At 40.4% G+C, this 19,205-nt stretch overlaps 1 protein-coding gene across 4 annotated transcripts in view; it reads right to left on the bottom strand.

Annotated features, from left to right (window-relative positions):
• Window positions 1-9,146: 9,146 nt before the first annotated feature.
• LOC145433493 (myosin-binding protein C, cardiac-type-like) overlaps window positions 9,147-19,205 on the bottom strand; it is a 37,332-nt gene continuing 27,273 nt past the window's right edge. For all 4 annotated transcript variants that reach the window (XM_080310611.1, XM_080310609.1, XM_080310612.1 and 1 more), the window contains 4 exons: window positions 17,797-17,948; window positions 14,397-14,606; window positions 14,141-14,263; window positions 9,147-9,576 (listed from right to left, as the gene is read on the bottom strand). In XM_080310611.1, the coding sequence (XP_080166737.1) occupies window positions 9,566-9,576; window positions 14,141-14,263; window positions 14,397-14,606; window positions 17,797-17,948 (496 nt within the window). In that variant the 3' untranslated portion in view covers window positions 9,147-9,565. The remainder of the gene's footprint in view (window positions 9,577-14,140; window positions 14,264-14,396; window positions 14,607-17,796; window positions 17,949-19,205) is intronic.

The following is a 19,205-nucleotide window of genomic DNA, read 5'->3' as shown; positions in this document are numbered from 1 at the left end:
CCGGAAGCTGTAAAAAAAGTTGCAAAGGGTTCAAAAACTTGCCCTAGTAATTATAATTGATATTGCAAGAAGATTAAGACGTGCGTACAGTCTCAATCAGCGTTACGAGAGCGTAAAGTGACTCATGTTCACGTGACATTTCGTATTCGTTTGCCGGTTACTGCGCAATTAGAGGTGTTTTATTACATCACCAATCTCGATCAAATTGGTCAGTTCACACAACCCGATACTCGTATTGCGTCATATTTATCCCGGGAAACATCCTAGGCGTTCGTCTCGTTGAGAATCGGTATGTTTGGGATGGTGTTTTGGCGACTGGCTACTTGAAGATGATGCCTAAATCGATTTATATGAGAATGGTACTTTCGTTTGTTTAACAAAGTGATATTGGAAAGATATGAAACGCGCAGCCGCGCTTAAGCAAATGATATCATTCCGCATTCAGCAATTATGTCCACTGTAATCGGCTTGGATATGTAAAGCATGGAAAATTGTCATTCTATATAAACTGCGTTCGATGTAGTGGAGTTGATTATTTTATCTGCTGAAAAAGATCAATGTGCGTGCGAACTACGAAGAAGCTTTGTTGCCATCTATTGTCATGTTCCGAGATGGACTCCGGGCTCCGCGCTCCGGGCTCGTACGTCCATGCCATTGGAGCACATATTACGCTACCATATAACTTCGTAAACATATATTAGTTGGGCTCTAGTTGCAGCTTCCAGTTATATCGGAGCCGTTGTCAAAATACCACACTCAGAAATGTATATAAGGAAAGTTTGTCTATTACTTGACGATTATGCTCAGAAGCGAACGCTATCCGTCACATCACAAGTTTCATTGCGCAGTGGTGTGGGTTTGTTTTGTCTTGTCTTGGCGGATTCAATAACTTCTATGACCTCTTGTACAAACAATATTCTGCTCAATACTCATCGTGTTTCCATTCATTTATCTTCGAAGACACACATTAACAAATTCGTAATGTAATATGTAACGTCACAGCAAAAAGTTTCCGAAACCTTTTATCCAGCGAGTATATTATTGTTGCAGAAATCGTCTTGACGATAGCGAGCAATTTTCCTAGCGATCGTAACCGTAACCGGAAATAATCCGTAATCGCGTAAATTGCGTTGGGAAATTGGAAAATTACTAATATCGCATCAATCTTTCGAGTGAGATCCATCTTCAACATCTACTACTATGTTACTGTGACATCGAAGAATTCTACGTGCATCTGACAGAAGTGGATAACACTACAGAAGGTTACCATAGAAACCTAATTATCGGAGGTCGAAAGATCGGTATAAACATCAGCCAAAATGATGATGTTGTATCTTATAATAATTTACAAATTTTAATTTTCTAAGTATGTATTAGGAAAATTGTGATTTCACGGCTTCACGATAATCTAATCTGTTCAGGGCGAATCCGCAACAATGCTTTCGTTACCCGACGACGGAATTTAATGAGCGACACTGTCAGTGCGCTACGCCTCCGCGATCGCCGACAATAGGATTTGGATTATACTTTTGAGTGATTCTATTTAATCCACCGAAGAAAAATGCGGCCTACATGGAAACCGCGTTGCTGTCACTCTAAAAATCGGATCGCTTGCTTTGCTAAAATTGCTTTTGGTGAAATAGCCCATCAACGTGACGATTGAAAAGAGATGGGTTAAACAGTCACTGCTCGATATAATGATGATCCGATAGTGCGCTATTTATGCAACTAAACGCATTTGAAGCCCTAAAGATTAACCAGTACAAGTTGCGAGAATAGCAGGATATTTCACCGCGATGGAGTAATTGGCTGTCTCAAATGGTGCTAGTATCACGCCAACTAGCGTCGATTTAACATTTAAGCGTTCTAGCGTGTTAAAGTGTGGATTTGAATTGCAGCTTAATTTGCAACGGCTTGTTTGGTATCATCGGGGTCTTCTGTTCGGTCAGCGTAAATCTCCGTGTCTCACGCTATTTTGAAGCTCATGTGATCCGTTTCGCATCGTTTTCTTCTGTTTTCGCCAACAGATCATGCTAAATTAAATCTGAGAGAAACCGATACACGGATCTTTTGACCCTCTGTGGGAATCGGCCAAAATAGAGAGAGAACACAATGCCAAATCTATTGTCAATGGAAACAAACTTTCGTGTGGGACTGTGAAGAAAGTATGTGGTGCTTTACTAGAACCTTGTATTTTCAATAGATTGAGCACGCGAAGCTTATTTCATTCTGCATTTTGAAATTTCTGACATTTCTGACACATGACTCTTTCGGACACCCGACTCTCTTCTGCCTGAAACAGCAAAATATCGTGCTGGCGCGTTCAAGTGCACGGTGTAAGGTTCAGCGGTGTATCACATTTTCGCAAGAAATCATCGGTGCAAGAGCTTGGCATCGATGTTTTGTGCAGGTGCCAAATTCGCACGTTCTCATACTCTTAATCTTGGTGTTAGTCAGAAATATGCCAATGGCTTCCGTTGTCGTGTTTCAAATTTAGGAAAATCTTATAATTTGTCAGCTTATTTACGCTTCAGGTCGATGGAGCTGTTTGTTTGGGTAATTAGTTAAGACCGACGTGTCTGTTCTTAAATAACCGGTAGCGACGCATACCGTTGGCTTGCGTCATATCATTTGTCTTCAATGAAGGCAATTGCTATAGGTCAACGTATAGTGGTACCCATCTTATATGACCGACAGACACGACAATTCTGTTTTCTCAGCATGCCTGCTCCTCGGTACATTTACCAATCATTCTTATTAGTAGTGAACTTAACTTACCAAACAAGAAATAGGGGAGAATTGGTGTAATTTGTAAATGTGCACGAAGCTTCGTTGTCTTTGACGTCAAGTGCCAGCAAATGCTTGGCTATATGCTGATATTCCATATTATATTAGCATGGATATCATGGAGGGTGGTGCAAGACTTTGAAAGCCTTACAAGGCTATATGCAGACTTGGACAACTAGAAAATTTTCAGCTTTTATAAATTAGATTAGAATTAGATTACTGGCATTTCGCTCTAATTCAGTGAAATTAGACAACTAGAATTATCTAGTTGTCCAAGTCTGGCTATATGTATCCGCACCTTCCTTGTCCAGCGGCATATGCACATCATGCACTCATGGTATGCATATGCACAGATTGTGTGTGTGTATATCATGAGTATAACTCTGTATATACCGCAAAAAACATCAAGGACAGAAATGAACAACGTCCTATTCCTATGATAAAAAGTTATCTATATCCACTTCGTTCCCTACATAATCCAGATGAAAGGTATAATATCGTTTTTCAGAATACCTTAACACAACCACGGGCTCGATGAATACATACTGCATATTGTATCTAGCAATTGAATATCCCATCGCGTCCGCAGCGGTATGACTACCAACAACAGAAGGTTTCGCTCCAGATTATCCTACAATAAAATAAATGAATTACACGCAGAGTTACGTTGATATTAAAGTACGTAAGAATGTTTTAAAATCTTAGTGGGGCATATCTGTTTTGTTTATAGGTAACTATTGCTCTGTTTCATATGTAGAGAGTGGTTAATGATCCTGAAAAACGGTTATCGCATCAGCCACGTGGAAATATAATTGACTGCAAAACGTTGTCTTACCGATTCAGTAAAACAATTTCTGTGATCCAAGATAGCGAATCTAAGATTAAAGTTAAATAATTGACATTCAACGCCAACATATAATTATTACATTATAGATAGTAGAATTCTAAATACCTGATATTTTTTTAGCAAATGGTATATCATTTCCATCTTCCAGTGGGTTCTTCTCAACACAGTAATGATATTTTCGCTGTACGCCGTGAATTGTTAGATATCTGCATGACATTTCGATTTATTCGGTTTGATGAGGGCGTGCTTCTATTGCATATATGCAATACTCGTCTAACTAGGTCACAAGCGCGTTTAAACATGCACGCGCAACCATAAAGCATGCCTTTGCTGCTGTGAATTACGTTCTTCAAGGCACGCCCGACAAACACCGCACAATTCGCAACAAATGATAGTTACGTCGGCGCAAGCAAATTGGGTGAGGAGCTCAAGGAGCACCAATACGATGCGAAACTTTTCGTCTTCTCCGTTCAGTGTACAATTGTTCATATAATTCAAGGCTGACCTATATGTATACCGCTTACGTTTTTTTTTGCAATCCGTTCAAATCGGCTTTAGTTCCTATAGCTTTGTCAAAAGACCAATCACACTGAGTCATAACAAATCATAATCCAAGACTCAAAGCTCCTGATCCAGAGTGTCCTTAGTCATAGAGTTTGGGATTTGTCATGCCTATGAACATGTATAGCTGTCACTTTACTTTATGATATGTATTTATTTCGACGTTACAGAAGGTGACAAAAAGACCGCAAAGACGCATGCTACAGAAACTCGACCGGGGATATTGGGCGATTAGCAACTCTTTTAAGATAATGGCTGAAAAGCCTTAAAATTGCGGTTTTGTGAAAAAAAAAGTTATTAGCGTTTCGGGAAAACTATTGGACTATTTATTCGAAACCCTTGATAAAAGATTTTCATTCTGACTCATGTTAGGCTTACATGCCTGAGATGAGGTTCATAGCCTGCAAAATATATCCTCAATCCTCATGGAAGAGAATTCAGAGCAGTAATGACAGACATGTCAATTCATGATGAAAGCCATTTTCCACGCCTTGTTATTTCAACATTCCTTGGAATATAGGCTGCAGAGTTATCGTGAATACTACTGTCTAGTCGGGTCTGTTGCTTGACATTCGCCGTCTCTTACGGTTGACTTATTATGATTTACCCCTAACGACATGAATGCATCAATCAGGATAGAAACAGTTAACGATTTTCAGGCAATACTACTTAGATTCACAGAGGTCAAATTGTGTAAAGGCATGTTCTATGCAATACAATACACATTCCATTGCTGCAAAGGAAAGCCAAATTATACGCAGGTATGGAACAGAACCAATCTAGCTAGTCATAGCTAATGAGCATATACAACTGTATCAATTCAGTAACTAATAACGAAGTTACGTGTCTGACCCATCTCAAACACCAACATTGGCAACCCACTAATATAATTAAGCCATCATTCAAAACCGCTTTGCACGAATCTGACGTATGCCTCATATAGTCACAACAAGCATACCGTTCCATATCTATTTGGAGAGGTAACATATTTAAGTCACCGCGGTCTTATGTAATCCGCATGCAATTGCGTAACATGCAAATGCATTGTTTCGTCAGTAATTATTTCCATATTTCGTAACAGGTCATGTGTTGCATTGACACACCTTAATCGCTTGTGGCGACAAAATGTCGCGTGTATATAGTGATCATGTTCAAAATGTTTGTCTCCAATTAGGAAATCTGACAAACGCGTGATGTGCATTGAATACGAGGATATCGTAATTCCAATATTTCTAGAACAATGGTTCTAAACCGGTGTTCCTGGGAACCTCAGTGGTTCCCTGACCAAGTCTACGGGGTTCGCTGGATATGATTGAAGACGCTCACTCATCTAATACATATGATTTGTTATGACTGATGACACGTCAGTCTTGGCCATCATTGATTGCAACCAATTATAGACCCGATCAGTAGTCGAATAGTGACTGTTGTGATAGTATGTCGTGTGGTAGTTCCTCTAAAATGCCAAGCGTAGCTTATTTGCAACTATAAGCAATTGGTATCGTACAGTTACGTTTCGACCGAACATTGATGACACTTCCCAAGTGCCCAAGGTGAAGCCTCGCATTTCTGAACTGAGATCTGAAAGGGAACAGCAGAAATCGCTGATTTTACTATAAATATTCATTTATGTTTTCTTTTTGTGCGATAATCATATTTCAAATGTTTTGTTCTTTTAACACCCTGTTGATGCACAGTTCAATTTGTGCATAAGTAACATATGGTGTATTAGATGCGTTTGTGGTATCCATGGTGCTTGTCGACTACAATGATCATTGATCATTTACACCAGGCCGATATTCCTTGTTTTTGATTCAGTAGCTGTCGACTTGTAGCACGACCCGCTTACGCGGCCCACGTGGCGTGAAGCAGCCTACGAACAACACTTAGGTAGGAATTCTGAAGTCGACCTCGGTCGCACTCGAACCCGTGACCCATTGGTTTTGCAGCTGTGGTGTGGATCATACCACCACCGGGGACCCGCCACTACGCTATCTCGCCACATGTGTATCACATGTGCGTTGTGGTATGTTTTCATTTGGCGTTCCCAAAGGCTGGCAGATTGGCGTAAGCGTGTCTCACGTTAGTAAGGGTTAAGAACCAGTGCCGTAGAGGAATGTCTCAGGAACTCTGTAGGCCTCGAATCGAATGTTTAAGACGCACCACTCATAAATTATAATTACATAATAAACTCAAATTATCATATTGACGCTCATCCAGCTGCAATTTATCTGAGCGCGCTTGGCGATAGATATTACTTATCTCGACTGCATTGCGCCATTTCTAACCATTGGCAAAGTCGCAGTTTGCGTTCAACTGTAGAATACATTTTACAATAACGTCGCGAAAAAGTGATAAGGATAACATTTGGTCAAATATCGAATACATCCCAAAATTTGGAGGCTCAAACGTATGTCATCATCCATGCAATTCATTATCTTGCGAAGACTGCAGTAGCCTATACGACTGGTATTTATATTATATAGTGTTATAGTTATGAAGGACTTATCGAATTGTGCTATGGATCGTATAGTCAATCGCTAGTATTACAGATTAGAAATAGAATTAGAGCTACACAGTTTTATCCAAATTAGATTAGAATTAGAAATACTGAATTCGCAAAAACTTTGAAATTGAATGGAATTGTATATGGGAAATGAACGTAGCAAAAATCAGTTCATATCAAATCACAGTGCATTCCCATAATCATGAGAATGGTTAACATCTGTACAGTATATGCTACACCAAGCTTGGCTCGTTTTGTACTATACCGGGGGTCGCCGAAATCGCGGCCGGCGATGGGATTTGTGATTTTGGAAGAACGCTAATTAAAGGATTTTGAAATGCTAAAATTGATTTCATTTTTAAATTATTATTGTTGCTGCTTCAAAATAAGCCATTTCGCCTGTGCCCAACAACACTATTCCACACTGGCTGAAACGCCTTCTACGATGGCAACAGCATTCCATCGATGGAGAGTCACCTGATGGTATCAATAAGTAAAATGTCTTGACGTGCAATGGTCCAAACACTGGCAATAGTATTTACGGTGAGCACAACTATTATAAATAAACAAAGAATCGGTCACCGTAAATACTATTTTATTCAAATCCAAATTTTTCGATGGCAATAACTCCGCTTCCACTGGTTGGAATTGAACCAAATTTGGTGAGCATCGTTTCTATAGACAGCCTAACACTTTCATGGGGTGAACAGAAAATTTTCAAATTTTTTATCATTTATTTTTATATAATAAATAGAAACTTTCTTCTCCTGTAGCAAAGCGGTTACTGGCTGGAATTGAACCAAGTTTTGTGGGTAGGCTTAAATTAGGTAAACTAACAATATTATCAAGTAGCCAGTACGGTTTGAAAAAAAAAGTCATTTTTGAAGAGCCGTGATTGTATATATATCACTATATATCCTCTCAGCCCACGTAATCAGATTTACCGGTAGCGCAGAGTGAGGTGTTGCCTTGGAAAATGTAGGGCACGAAATTAATTAAACATAATCGGTCGGGCCCTTTGGTACAATTACTTCGTAACAAGTTGTCATTTTGTGACCTGCTGTCCGATATATAAGCAAAAGATATCGAAATCGCATAAACGTACTAAACTAAAATAAGCACACGATTCAAAATCGGTATTTCTTCACTGGCAAATAATTTGTTATTTGTTCTGTGTGGTTAAGATTGCCATGACAGGATGATTCGGCACGAGCCATTTAAGCACTTATGGACAATTGGACATATTTATATCGAAGTTTGCGGTCACCAAAAAGGCAATCCTCTTCGGCCAAGGTTTTCTCACTGACGATCTTTTTGGCACACTTCTCGGAGTACCATATTGGCCCAAACTTCATATGTCTTCGTTCGTGTATCGTGTAGTGGTAATGGCCGACACCGAAATGCCTGTTTCTATTTTCGATAAATCATGCGTATTTTTCGTGGGGGAAGGGTACCCAATAATCAATAATTTGGTAACGTGAAATCGCGTATAGCGGGAGAAGAAAATTGAAAAAAGTTATATAAATCATCAAAAAATGATGTAGAATTATTGTCCATTCACCGAAATAATTTTGGGCTCCCTTCGAGCTCGCCCCTCCCAATTAATGGGCTTGGGGTGCGGCAGTCACGGTCCTGGTAAGACGTCAAAGTCCGGTCGTTCTTTTTGGGTTGAGACTTAACTATTGGAAATATTTCGCTCTTCACTCGTGCCCGAGCACCACTCGACTAATAAAAGATATAGTAATTGTATGTGGCATATTCGGGGTCCAATGAAGGTTGTTATAACAAGCTGGTTCGAACCATGCAGGTGTAGACATCCCGAATTCACATCTGCGAATGTCAATACGGGAAATTGGCGAACTTAAAGTACGCGCAATTCATTTTACATGAATTATAATAAGCCACTACATTTACGTAAACATGTAACAAGCATCGTCGAGGTGCGCGACCAAAACTTTCGAGATTCGACATGTTTTGTCTAATGTTAATTTCACTGAAAACTCCTTAATGATATGTCCTACTCGGAACCATTTGTTTTCAGCGCCCCCTCCCATACCGCCCGCTGAGCCCAGCGCCCCCCATATCACCCCCTGAGCGTTTCCGGTCCCTTCTAAACCCAAATCGCCCCACGGCGGGCGCTGGAGGCAAGGTTAAGAACCATTGCTCTATTCTGTGTGCATTAAACGTTTCCAAAAGGCAGATGCGTGAGTTATCAACATCTATTGTTATCCAGCGCACGAGACTTAAGCCACAAGCCTTTTGCGTGCAAGGTCACGCAAGGTCGCAGGGCGATGTATAGCTAACATAAATAATTCGTAAGGCTGAACTATTCCTCGACTAAGAATGGAATCACCGGTGCCCGATTTGGTACAGCCCGAAATTCGCATTTGTATTCAGCAAATGCACAGATCGTGATGGTTGTTTCCGCGAAAGTTTCATGTTTTGATATGCTGTGTTTATTGAGTTTACAGGTTTATTTCCATCGTATTATACAAATGTACAATGTACATGCATCAGCAATACAGGCCTATAAGATTAAATTTAAAAAATGCGTTCAAGTCGAAAGAATGCTACAGGAGAAATCGAGCACGAATGTCATTGAAATATGGTGCTAATTCCACCGGATTCAAATAATAACAAGCACGAGTTACGAATTTGTTTTGAAGCGAAACAGGATACGTGTTCACTGTTTAACCGTTCATTTTATACGCAGATGAGGCGACTTCGTTTGCCAAGAATGCTCTACTTTTTGGAGACATCGCAAATAATCTTACTTATAAATAAAGACTAAATATATAATCCTTTTGCTTCTTAGTAACAGATGATATTTCCGCTGCAGCTGACGTCCGCGAATCTCTGTTACTTTAACCTTGAGCTGGAAAGAAGCAGAAAGCAGCGTGACTCTATTATCGAAAGTTCAATTTCACGCTGCCTGATATAATCACCAGACGGGGTGTTTGTGGAAAACAAGTTATAAGTCGTTGATTGCATTAACTAGCCGTCCGTCGCTGATGCAAGACAACGCCGTATTCGCCCGGCCGCAGACTCGGGATTAGACGTCAATCTCAACCGAAAACAAACTTAGCACACTCTGCGATTTAATAATCTTTACCCGGATGCATTCCGCAATATCATGGCGATAAGCGTCTGGGATGATGTATACAGTAGAGGGATTTCGACGGCATGAACTTCGTCAAACTTTGCGCGAATGTTCCTAATCAAAACATACTGTCGGAGCCCGACGTCGATCCGCAAAAGGCGTTTTCTCATATTAAGGCGCGAGAAACTGCGAGCGATTGTACCCCATTACTTCGCTGAGTCCGGCAAAAGATCCTTGAGATTTCTAGTTCCTCCATACCACAGAATTGCTGAAATGGACCACTCGTGAAAATCTTTTAGCCACAGTTCGAATATGATGGCTCTGACTAAACTGACTGCTGTCAATATTGTTTTCACACCTTCAACTGTAATTTTACACCACATGATATTTAGAGCGCAGTGCCCTTAATGTAAACCTATATGTCGATGTCGCTGCTTGTGATACAGGCGAAGTCAATGGTGAACAGAATGAGGAAAAGGAATGTAAAATCAATTTGAAAGTTGAGATTGATATCAAATCCTCCACGAGTGGACTGGACAATGGACATCGTGGTTTTCGCATTTAATTCTAAGCTGGCTAGTGGCCATACAGATTAGAGAGGTATTTAGGTGCGGTAATGATGGATTGATGTCCGTCCAAATCGGCAGTTATTTTCTGATTATGATTATGAAATTGCTGGATTCTTTCTTTAGTCGGATTCTGATTCTAATATCACACACATACGCGATAATTTAAGCCGACAGGTTTCGTGACCGTAATTCGAAGGAGACTCTGGTAAGGCTGTCAGAAGAACGTTGAAGAAACAACTAAAAGTGTTTCCTAATTCATCTCACGATATGTGGCGAACTGGCGTTGATATTATATATACACTAAACGCCGTCGTATGATATTTACTAAACAAATTAATATTTGTGGCATGCCTTACATGTAGTGAATACACAAAGGATAGACAAGGTTTCAGAGTTCTGCTCCGAACCGAACAAATCTTGCCCATTGTGACGATTTTTTAGTCAACACAACAAATTTCCAGTACCCGTAAATATATCAAAATCAACTCTTTTCAGTTAAGGTACACTGAATTTATGATATTTTAGCCATTAATACCACCAGTATATGAAACATAACATTTATATGAATACATGTGCATTGGTGCAATTGTAGATATTGCATAGTGCAAGGTTCGCAAAATAGGATTATTGGAAGTTATTCTATACTCATTAAGAGGCGTCATTCACGGCAGACTGAGCTGCATTCAGCAGCAATTGATCGACTTCGGCGCATTATCTTCAATGTTATCCATAAACAGATCATCTTGCATCATGATCGGATTTGCAAAATCAAGCATAATGTATAGCCAAAATGTGTGATAATGATAATTTTTCTGAGATGGCAGGTGCATCAGAAATTCGCCGAGGTTAATTCCATGCTCTGGTATCACAGTGGTAGAATTATCGAATGTGACTTTAATCGCATCTGATGACCAACTCAGTGTGCCAGGGAAGCGATTGGGTAATATTAATAGAAGGCAGTATTTCACCAATTGTCCAAATGTCATAAATATAATCTTCAATTTTAATATTACCACAGACATCGCCCAGGGCTTTCCCCCTCCCCCACAAAATAAAAGTAGACCAGAATTGGTTCATCTGTAAAATATGGAGTGATGGAACTGCATGCTGCATACCGACTGCGGGTTGTAGTTCCGTATCGCACAGTGCCTGTAGTCGTTACGATTATAGGCCACTTGGTCTTTCGAAAATAATAATTAAACCATTGTGACATAATTACACGGTTTTGTAAAGCAAACACTACATGTTTTTGTTGTAAACATTGCTTAAAACATGTTTTAATCAGGAGCGATTGAATACGCGATGGATTTAAAGTGCAACCCGGCTGAAAATGGTAGTATCAAGCATAGATTGATTTGGATTCTGATAGACCGGCTCGAAATATTTCGGCCGCATTCAGATAAGGATTTCGAGAAGGAATTTTGACCAATTCAATTTTCTTGCTAAGGAAGATTTTGAGCACATACCGGATATGGACTGGAACACGATATAATACAAGTCAAGCTTTAGATTGGCAGCTCATATCAAGCTAAAATATCAGACCCGTTCATATCTCGTATCTAGGCAGTTGGGGTATCAAAGAACACATAGTGCTATATCACATCACTTTAATGAACATTTTCAGGAAGTTAATTTGATACGACACATAATACGAGTAGATCTCACGATGCGGGGACTTATTGCTCAACAGCACGCGATTCCTCAGAGCCCAGATGTTATCGAAGTGGGCCAAACAGATAGTGTGTAAAGCGAAGAATTATCTGCGGAAGTATGATCGAAAACGATTACCGTCAGTTATCGCAAATGCAAAATATAGATTTCTGTCATCGTTTTCTATTGGGATTCCACGAGGTAATAGAGATAATATAACAAGTATTTTTTTCGGTAAAAGTTCTATAAATGGATAAGCGGTGTCGGATCGCATGCACAGATGAGCAGATTCAAAACAAATCGAAATCCAACTCCAAATCTAGAATTCATTTAGCATCATGTCTGAATCCTAGTCTGTAACCGGTAGTGACTAAACTTTCGCATTAAAATTGTATATTATAAAAAAGTTAATGTCCAAGTCCGAATCAGAATCCACGTTCATTGCTCATCTCTCAGTCACATATCGTATGTTAATATCTGAATGATACAGTTTCCTTTAGCCCTGCAAGGTACGCGCTGCACCGCGAGACTGAGAAATATCTAAAACACAGACATCAGTTTCGGGCAATAGATTAACACGTGTAACAGAATAAGCAACGTAATTGCAGGGATTAGGCGCGTTGTAAATATTCAGAGTGGTGATAAAATGAATGTGATCTTTGTCGGAATGATATTTACAGAACTATCATTAATCGCTGATGCTTCAAAAGGGATAAATTTATCTTCCTCCTGTTTTGATTAAACGAATTTATGACGTAGCAAATTTGTCAGGTGCCAACTATATATCAGTTACACACGCCTTGGTCTTTTCTCGTTAGGATACAGGGACTCAAGTATAAGACAAACAAGTTGAAATGCCATTTTTATCGGCGCCGTGTAGTTCTAGGGAAGGTTAACGTAGATTATCCTATTTGAAAGAGCCCTCAAATATATCTTATCTCTGCTTTACATGGTAGATTAAAAGCTTGCGGTGACTTGAATTCTCAAGTCGCCACATGACAACAACAAGCCTCTTGTTGTGTTTGCGCATACTCGAAGCGTGGACTTAGTCGCCCCAGCCGATTCCAAGAATACAAACATAGACTGGCTATCGGATATGGAACCGATTTTATGTTTGACGAATGGGCCTCTTTATGCGGTCAGAAATGAAGGGTGTCTTGCAAACCGTGTGGAATCCGGAGGTGGTTAAAGTATTCAGAGTTGGTACTCAAGTAGAAGTAGAAGTAACGACGCAAATCTCTACTCACTTTACTCTGTTGCCAGTAGAAGCACTGATTTCCAACACATCTAAAAGCTACTTCAAATGGGAGAATGAAAATGAAGGACTGTTAAGTATACTCGGGTAAGCCGTTTCATAAAGTAGATTTGGTCGAGAGATCACATACTTTTAGCAGTCAATCGGAAGTGATGGCCGCTATCGAAGTTGCAGGGTGCAAAATGGAACAACACATTACAGGTGCAATTACGAAAATATACTCATATACCGTGATACAGGGGCTATTTTTCCTAGTTGTTATACAAGAGTTTCACTTGTGAAACTGACGCACATCTCTAAACTACTTTCCACAAAATCGAAAGTGTGTAAAGTAGAAGTGGAATTCGCCTAAAAACAGAACCACGTGAGTAAAACCTATACTTGAGCTCTCCCAAAAAGTAGACGCACTTACTGATCCCCTCCGGTAAAGTCATACACCGGGTTTGCTTTAGATTAGCGTCACGAGAAACATCGGGAGCTCATGCAATGCACTGCACGCATCTGCATGTTTCTTTGGAACGTTTTTTCTACATGATCACCAGGAAACCAAAAAACTTGAAAACCAAAATTACTTCAACCGGTACTCTTGCACGATGGCCCATTATGACGTCATAGTATTAAAACTCCCATTGGTGTCGTCATACCGGATAGGTGGCGTCAACTTTCATTTTCAATTTCTACTACGTAAATCGTGAAAGGCGATATGAGCAGACTTGTACTTGTCAAAATTCGCAACTGGAACTAGAACTAGAACTACTGAAATGCACAGTATAGTTAGTTGACCATCAACCAACTAAATAGGTAGTTTGTACAAGTCTGGATATGAGATATATCGACCGACGATTATACGCCAGGACTTACGTACCTTTAATTTCGCGTATAGAGACTTCGGCCGAACAAGACGCCTCACCCAGTTCGTTAGACGCAGTCACGGTGTAGGTGCCAGCATCGTTCAGACGCGCCCGCCGTATCTCGAGCTGCACAATTCCTGGAACACATAAGGTTAAACCGCTTTAGCGCGTTTACCGATCAGATAAGATTTCAAAGCCGCCTGAACAAATACAACGAATTTCGCGAACCGACTGGAAATTCGACACCCCCGACTCCGTCTAGCGACTTACCCATGGATTGGGTCGTCTTGTATTTTGGGTTATCAATGATCTCGATCTTGTTCTTGAACCATCGGACCTTGGGCTTCGGGTTGCATTTCAACGCGCAGCTCAGCGTACCGTTGTAGTTCTCGACGATGCGTCGGTTGTTGAGGGTCTGCGTGAATTCCGGTTTCATCCGAAAGTCCATCGCGGAGTATTCCGGTTTCTTGTAGACCGTTTCTATGCAAAATTACGATGTATTGTTATCTCGAAAGCCTGGCGCTGTCTCTAATGCCGAGTCGCGTGCAAATGATTTGCATATCGGCCTTAATCATTTTTCGGACCAGTGTATAACGGGCAGAGGTGGTCAAAGTAGTCAAGAAAGCTACTCAAGTAGAAGTAGAAGTAGCGACGAAAAAATCTACTCAAGTACGAGTAGAAGTACTTCTTCCATAAGCAATCTAAAACTACTTGAAGTAGAAGTAGAATTGACTGACTTTAAATCTACTCAAGTAAGTAAGTAGTTGTGAAAACGATCGTAATTCGTTCGAAGGAATTGTCAACAGGTGCAAATTGAGCTATGCGAAAGGTGCCGAGCTTCATTCAGATTGATGCATACCAGGAGGTATTCAATTTTCGACAGCATAAGCATTCGTCCGCATCATGGGATGAAAATGATAGTGTTGATATGGAAATGCGATACTAATCCTCTATTTAATCGAACAACACGTTTTAGAAAATATCATGGTATGGCGCACTCCCCCATGTTATAAAGCCCGTAGTTTAGTCGAAGAGCAATATTGAGAAGTTGTAAAGGATGCGGTGTAAACACTTTGCGCGACTAGTAAACGTGAATAGAAATAAGGTGGATCGTAAAAATGCCATATTCTGTAGCTTTATTTCCGGAAATTAAAGGCAATACTACAATTTCTTTTATACTTCAACATGTACGTTATCCAGACAAAAGAACTGATATTAATAAGAACTCAAAGTATATGATACTGGGAATTGAAAGTGAAATATAAATACTACTTCTAAAAGCGGAGAATGTATTTGATGTCTTTAGTCCAGAAAGTTTCAAAGGTGGCATGCTAAAACAGCTCTAAAACTAAAGAAAAAAAGTCAGAGTCCACTTTTCCGGATTAGGACACGCCATGGATTGCTAGATTACGATATGATAAGTAAATGCTAGATTGCAAAACATCAGTTTCAAACGTTATGATGATCCATAATGTGATGAAATATTTCATATGGGCGAAGGGCGACAATGCGATGTGAGCGTAAGCAGGCCAACCCGCTACCTAAATTATATTCACCGATACTTTGGTGAAATCATACTGGTCACTCCGTATCCACTGGGCGCGAAGCGCGACGAAAATTCTGGGCTTTACTCAACTTTTATGAAAATTAAATGTTGATACTCCTTGAAAACAGCCCCGAAATTCCTCAGGCTATCTTCCTGATTGGAGGATTAAACTACTTCTACTTGACAAACTGAAAATAGCGAAAAGTAAGTAAGTAGATCACATAATATTGCGAAGTAGAAGTAGAGGTAGCGAAAATCAGATTTACTTGAGTAAGTACCAGAAGTAGAGGAGAACTACTTGAGTACTTCGAAAAAGTAGAAGTACTTCGTTACTGACCACCTCTGATAACGGGGGTTCTTAAACCGGGGTTCGCGTATCGCCTGGGTTGATTTTTAAGTGGTTCGTGAAATGACGATGAAAATCTTTATGTTTATTTCAAGGTCAATAAAATGTTTCCAACTTTTTTTCTATGTCTTATTAACTTTTCATCCCGTTTCAAAAATGTCAAAGAATAATAACTACACAGCGAACAATATATTCCTTTCGGTTTCACTTTCTTAACTCCCGCGTTGGGATGCAAAAGAGACAGTGCGTTTTATGTGGGATGGTTTTTGCTAACGGAATCCTATGAAGCCCTCGACGTTTTGAGATCATTTCGAATCAGTACACCCCAATAATTCATCTGACAAATATTGATCTCTTATCTCGGTTTGAGAAATCTGGAACCTTACCGAACCATGACTTTATGACAACACAAAAACGAAATATCGAAACATCGTTGGTTCCTTATCGCATTGTCAAGTAAAAGAAGTCACACTCAATCGGAGAAACCATGATAAAATAGAATATAGGGGAAAGAAAGTGAAGTCTCTGTTCTTTAAATTTGATAAAACAAACATTTTGGTGACAATACATTCTAATAAAGTTGCGCCATGTCGAATTAATGCGGTTTAAAACCTGTTTCTCAGACTAACTCACAAAGGGGGTCCACGCAAACTCTCAACAAGATTTTAGTGTTCAGAGTTCAGAATATTTAAAAAAAAAACTGGCGAATTACATATTATTTTCGAACCCGACCAAAGAATTTAACGAATAACAACCTATCCATTACGGCAATCTGATGCCATGCGCATTGGATCGCGAAAGAGAGCGATTCAGATAATATTCACGGACGTCAACTACATCCAACTAATGCCATCGCCACCACTTCCGACCGGATGTACCTGTATCACGGATAATGACACCCAATAACCGCCAGGTTACGTATACCGTTATAAATCGAGACTCGGTGAAAATTTACATAGATCTGTAATGTTCTTGAAGAGACACAATAGAATGTATCACCGCGCAGATTGCGCGATATGTACGCTTGTTTACATTCACTAAATGACAAATGAGTTTCTACAGTCTCGAACACATCTCGAGTCCAGTCACGTAAGAATAGAATCGTTGAAGACTCATTAGCGGTAGCGTGTTAGATTCTATGATTCAAAATAGATGTGGGACCGCGGTCTTTGTACCGCTTATGTCGGAAAATGCATTTATATATAGACAGATGCAGGTATATCCAGAGGTGGTCAAAGTAATCCACGTTGTTACTCAAGTACAAGGAGAAGCAACGCCATAAATGTCTACTCTATTACAAGTAAAAGTAGCGATTTCGAAGACATCTCAGAGCTATCCTAAGTGGAAGTAGAAAATGGAAGGTCCGAAAAGTACTCAAGTAAGTAGTTTCCAAAATTGGAAGTACGCGCGGGTCAGCACACTTTTGGCAGTTAATCGGCGGCGGCTACTTACGAAATTACAAGATGCGTCTTATATTAGCGACAAACGCAAAATGGCTGATGACGCTAAATATATATGTGGAATCTTCGTAAATGTACTCAGCAGTCTGAGCGGCGGCTATTTTCCATGCTTCTTATGATGAAGACATACAGAAAGGGGTCGTCAAAAACATAGGCACTTGAGTATCAATAGTGCAAGTATAGACGAAACCTACTCGAATACTTTTACCGACCACGTTCGGCGTGTTTCCGACAAAATCTTTGATTTTGCACGCAGCCCGCTAACACGGTTCCGGTATTTAATAACGCGAGAGCGTACAGAGATAAAATCCGTCTTACTTTCCTTTGGTATATCGGCGCTATCTTTCGTGGGGGACGCGTCGCCGATACCGACTTCGTTGATGGCTCTTACGCGGAAAAAGTAATTGTTTCCAAGCACGAGATCGCTGACTTGACATTGCTTATGCCGTAGCTTGTCGTACACGACGAACCTGCGTGAAAAGCGAGGCTGGGAAGTCCTCGATAGAGCCAGCCGATAAGGCGTTATCAGTTTCATCGCTGATATCTGGCTGTCAATAGCGACGTATGCGCGCTGCGCAGTGTGCAGTGTGCACTTGGAGCGACGCGAGATGGCGGATGGATTGTTTATTAAGACAACAATGTGACAATATAGGCAGCGCGACCGACAAAGGCTCGCACAATCGCATTTAACGCGGTGCATAAGGTCACGGCAATCATGTGCGCGATTATTTATTTTCATATAACTAACACCGCAAATGCGACACGGGTCGGAGGTCAGGCCCTTCAGGAGATCAGCCATAGCAAAATTACGCCTCAGTAAACAATGGCCATTATTGCCCAATACGATCATTAATCAACCGACATGTATAATTACCATAAAACAACGGAGCAGGTCTGCGTTGTACAATAACACCTTTGTCATCGACTGTTATGTAGCGCCAACGCGTGTCTATTCCAGGTCAATCCAGGCATCGTTTACGGTTACTATGACTGTACCTCTGTGTCTATCACGTAGTAAACGTCAATCATATACTTTGCCGATTTACACTATAGCTTAGAGGACAAATTAGGTAAACGGCGCTTTCTGGTACAAAATTTTGCTTTCGCCTCGGTTACAATGGGTAAAAACGGGCACTATACATCAATTTTCATGAAGATGTATCCTAGGGGTAAACTTAGTTTTCGTGTTGTACCACCACTAAAGAACGTGCAAAACGGTGTTGCATGTAAACAGATCCCCCACTATACAACACTCGTGTATATCTCCATGAGGATTCCTGTATTTGTCGTTTTCGCCTTTGGGAATGGCCGTGAAAGTAAACTTTGGCACCAGGAATCGTGGTGGGACGATTTGTACCTTACGCTATGGTCGAAATCTGTTCACCCACATATATTTACACTTTACAGTGTATATATATTTGCTATACTGGTTTCACTGCTCACTTGTCCGATAATTTGAGAGAACTGAACGCCCATTTGGCCACGTGGTCACCGGTTATTACAGGTGCTTTACTGACGAACGCTTCGATGGTTCGTGACAGAATTGTAAAACGAAGCTAATTACAATTGCGAATTCGTGTTGGCCTACTATTATGCATCGCTTGTAGGGGTGGTGTGAACCTCTGAAAGGTTCAGGGTCGTGTGAACGCGAACCTTTTTGAAAGGTTCTGTGTGAACGCGAACGTGAACCTCATGACTTCACGTGATGTCATATTGCTGATTCCAAC

The sequence above is a fragment of the Botryllus schlosseri genome, chromosome 2 (assembly GCF_051294905.1).
Source record: "Botryllus schlosseri isolate E-star chromosome 2, Bs_hap1, whole genome shotgun sequence".
Taxonomy (NCBI): domain Eukaryota; kingdom Metazoa; phylum Chordata; class Ascidiacea; order Stolidobranchia; family Styelidae; genus Botryllus; species Botryllus schlosseri.
The sequence above is the reverse complement of the archived record's forward strand: the minus strand, read 5'-3'. Positions and strand labels throughout refer to the sequence as shown.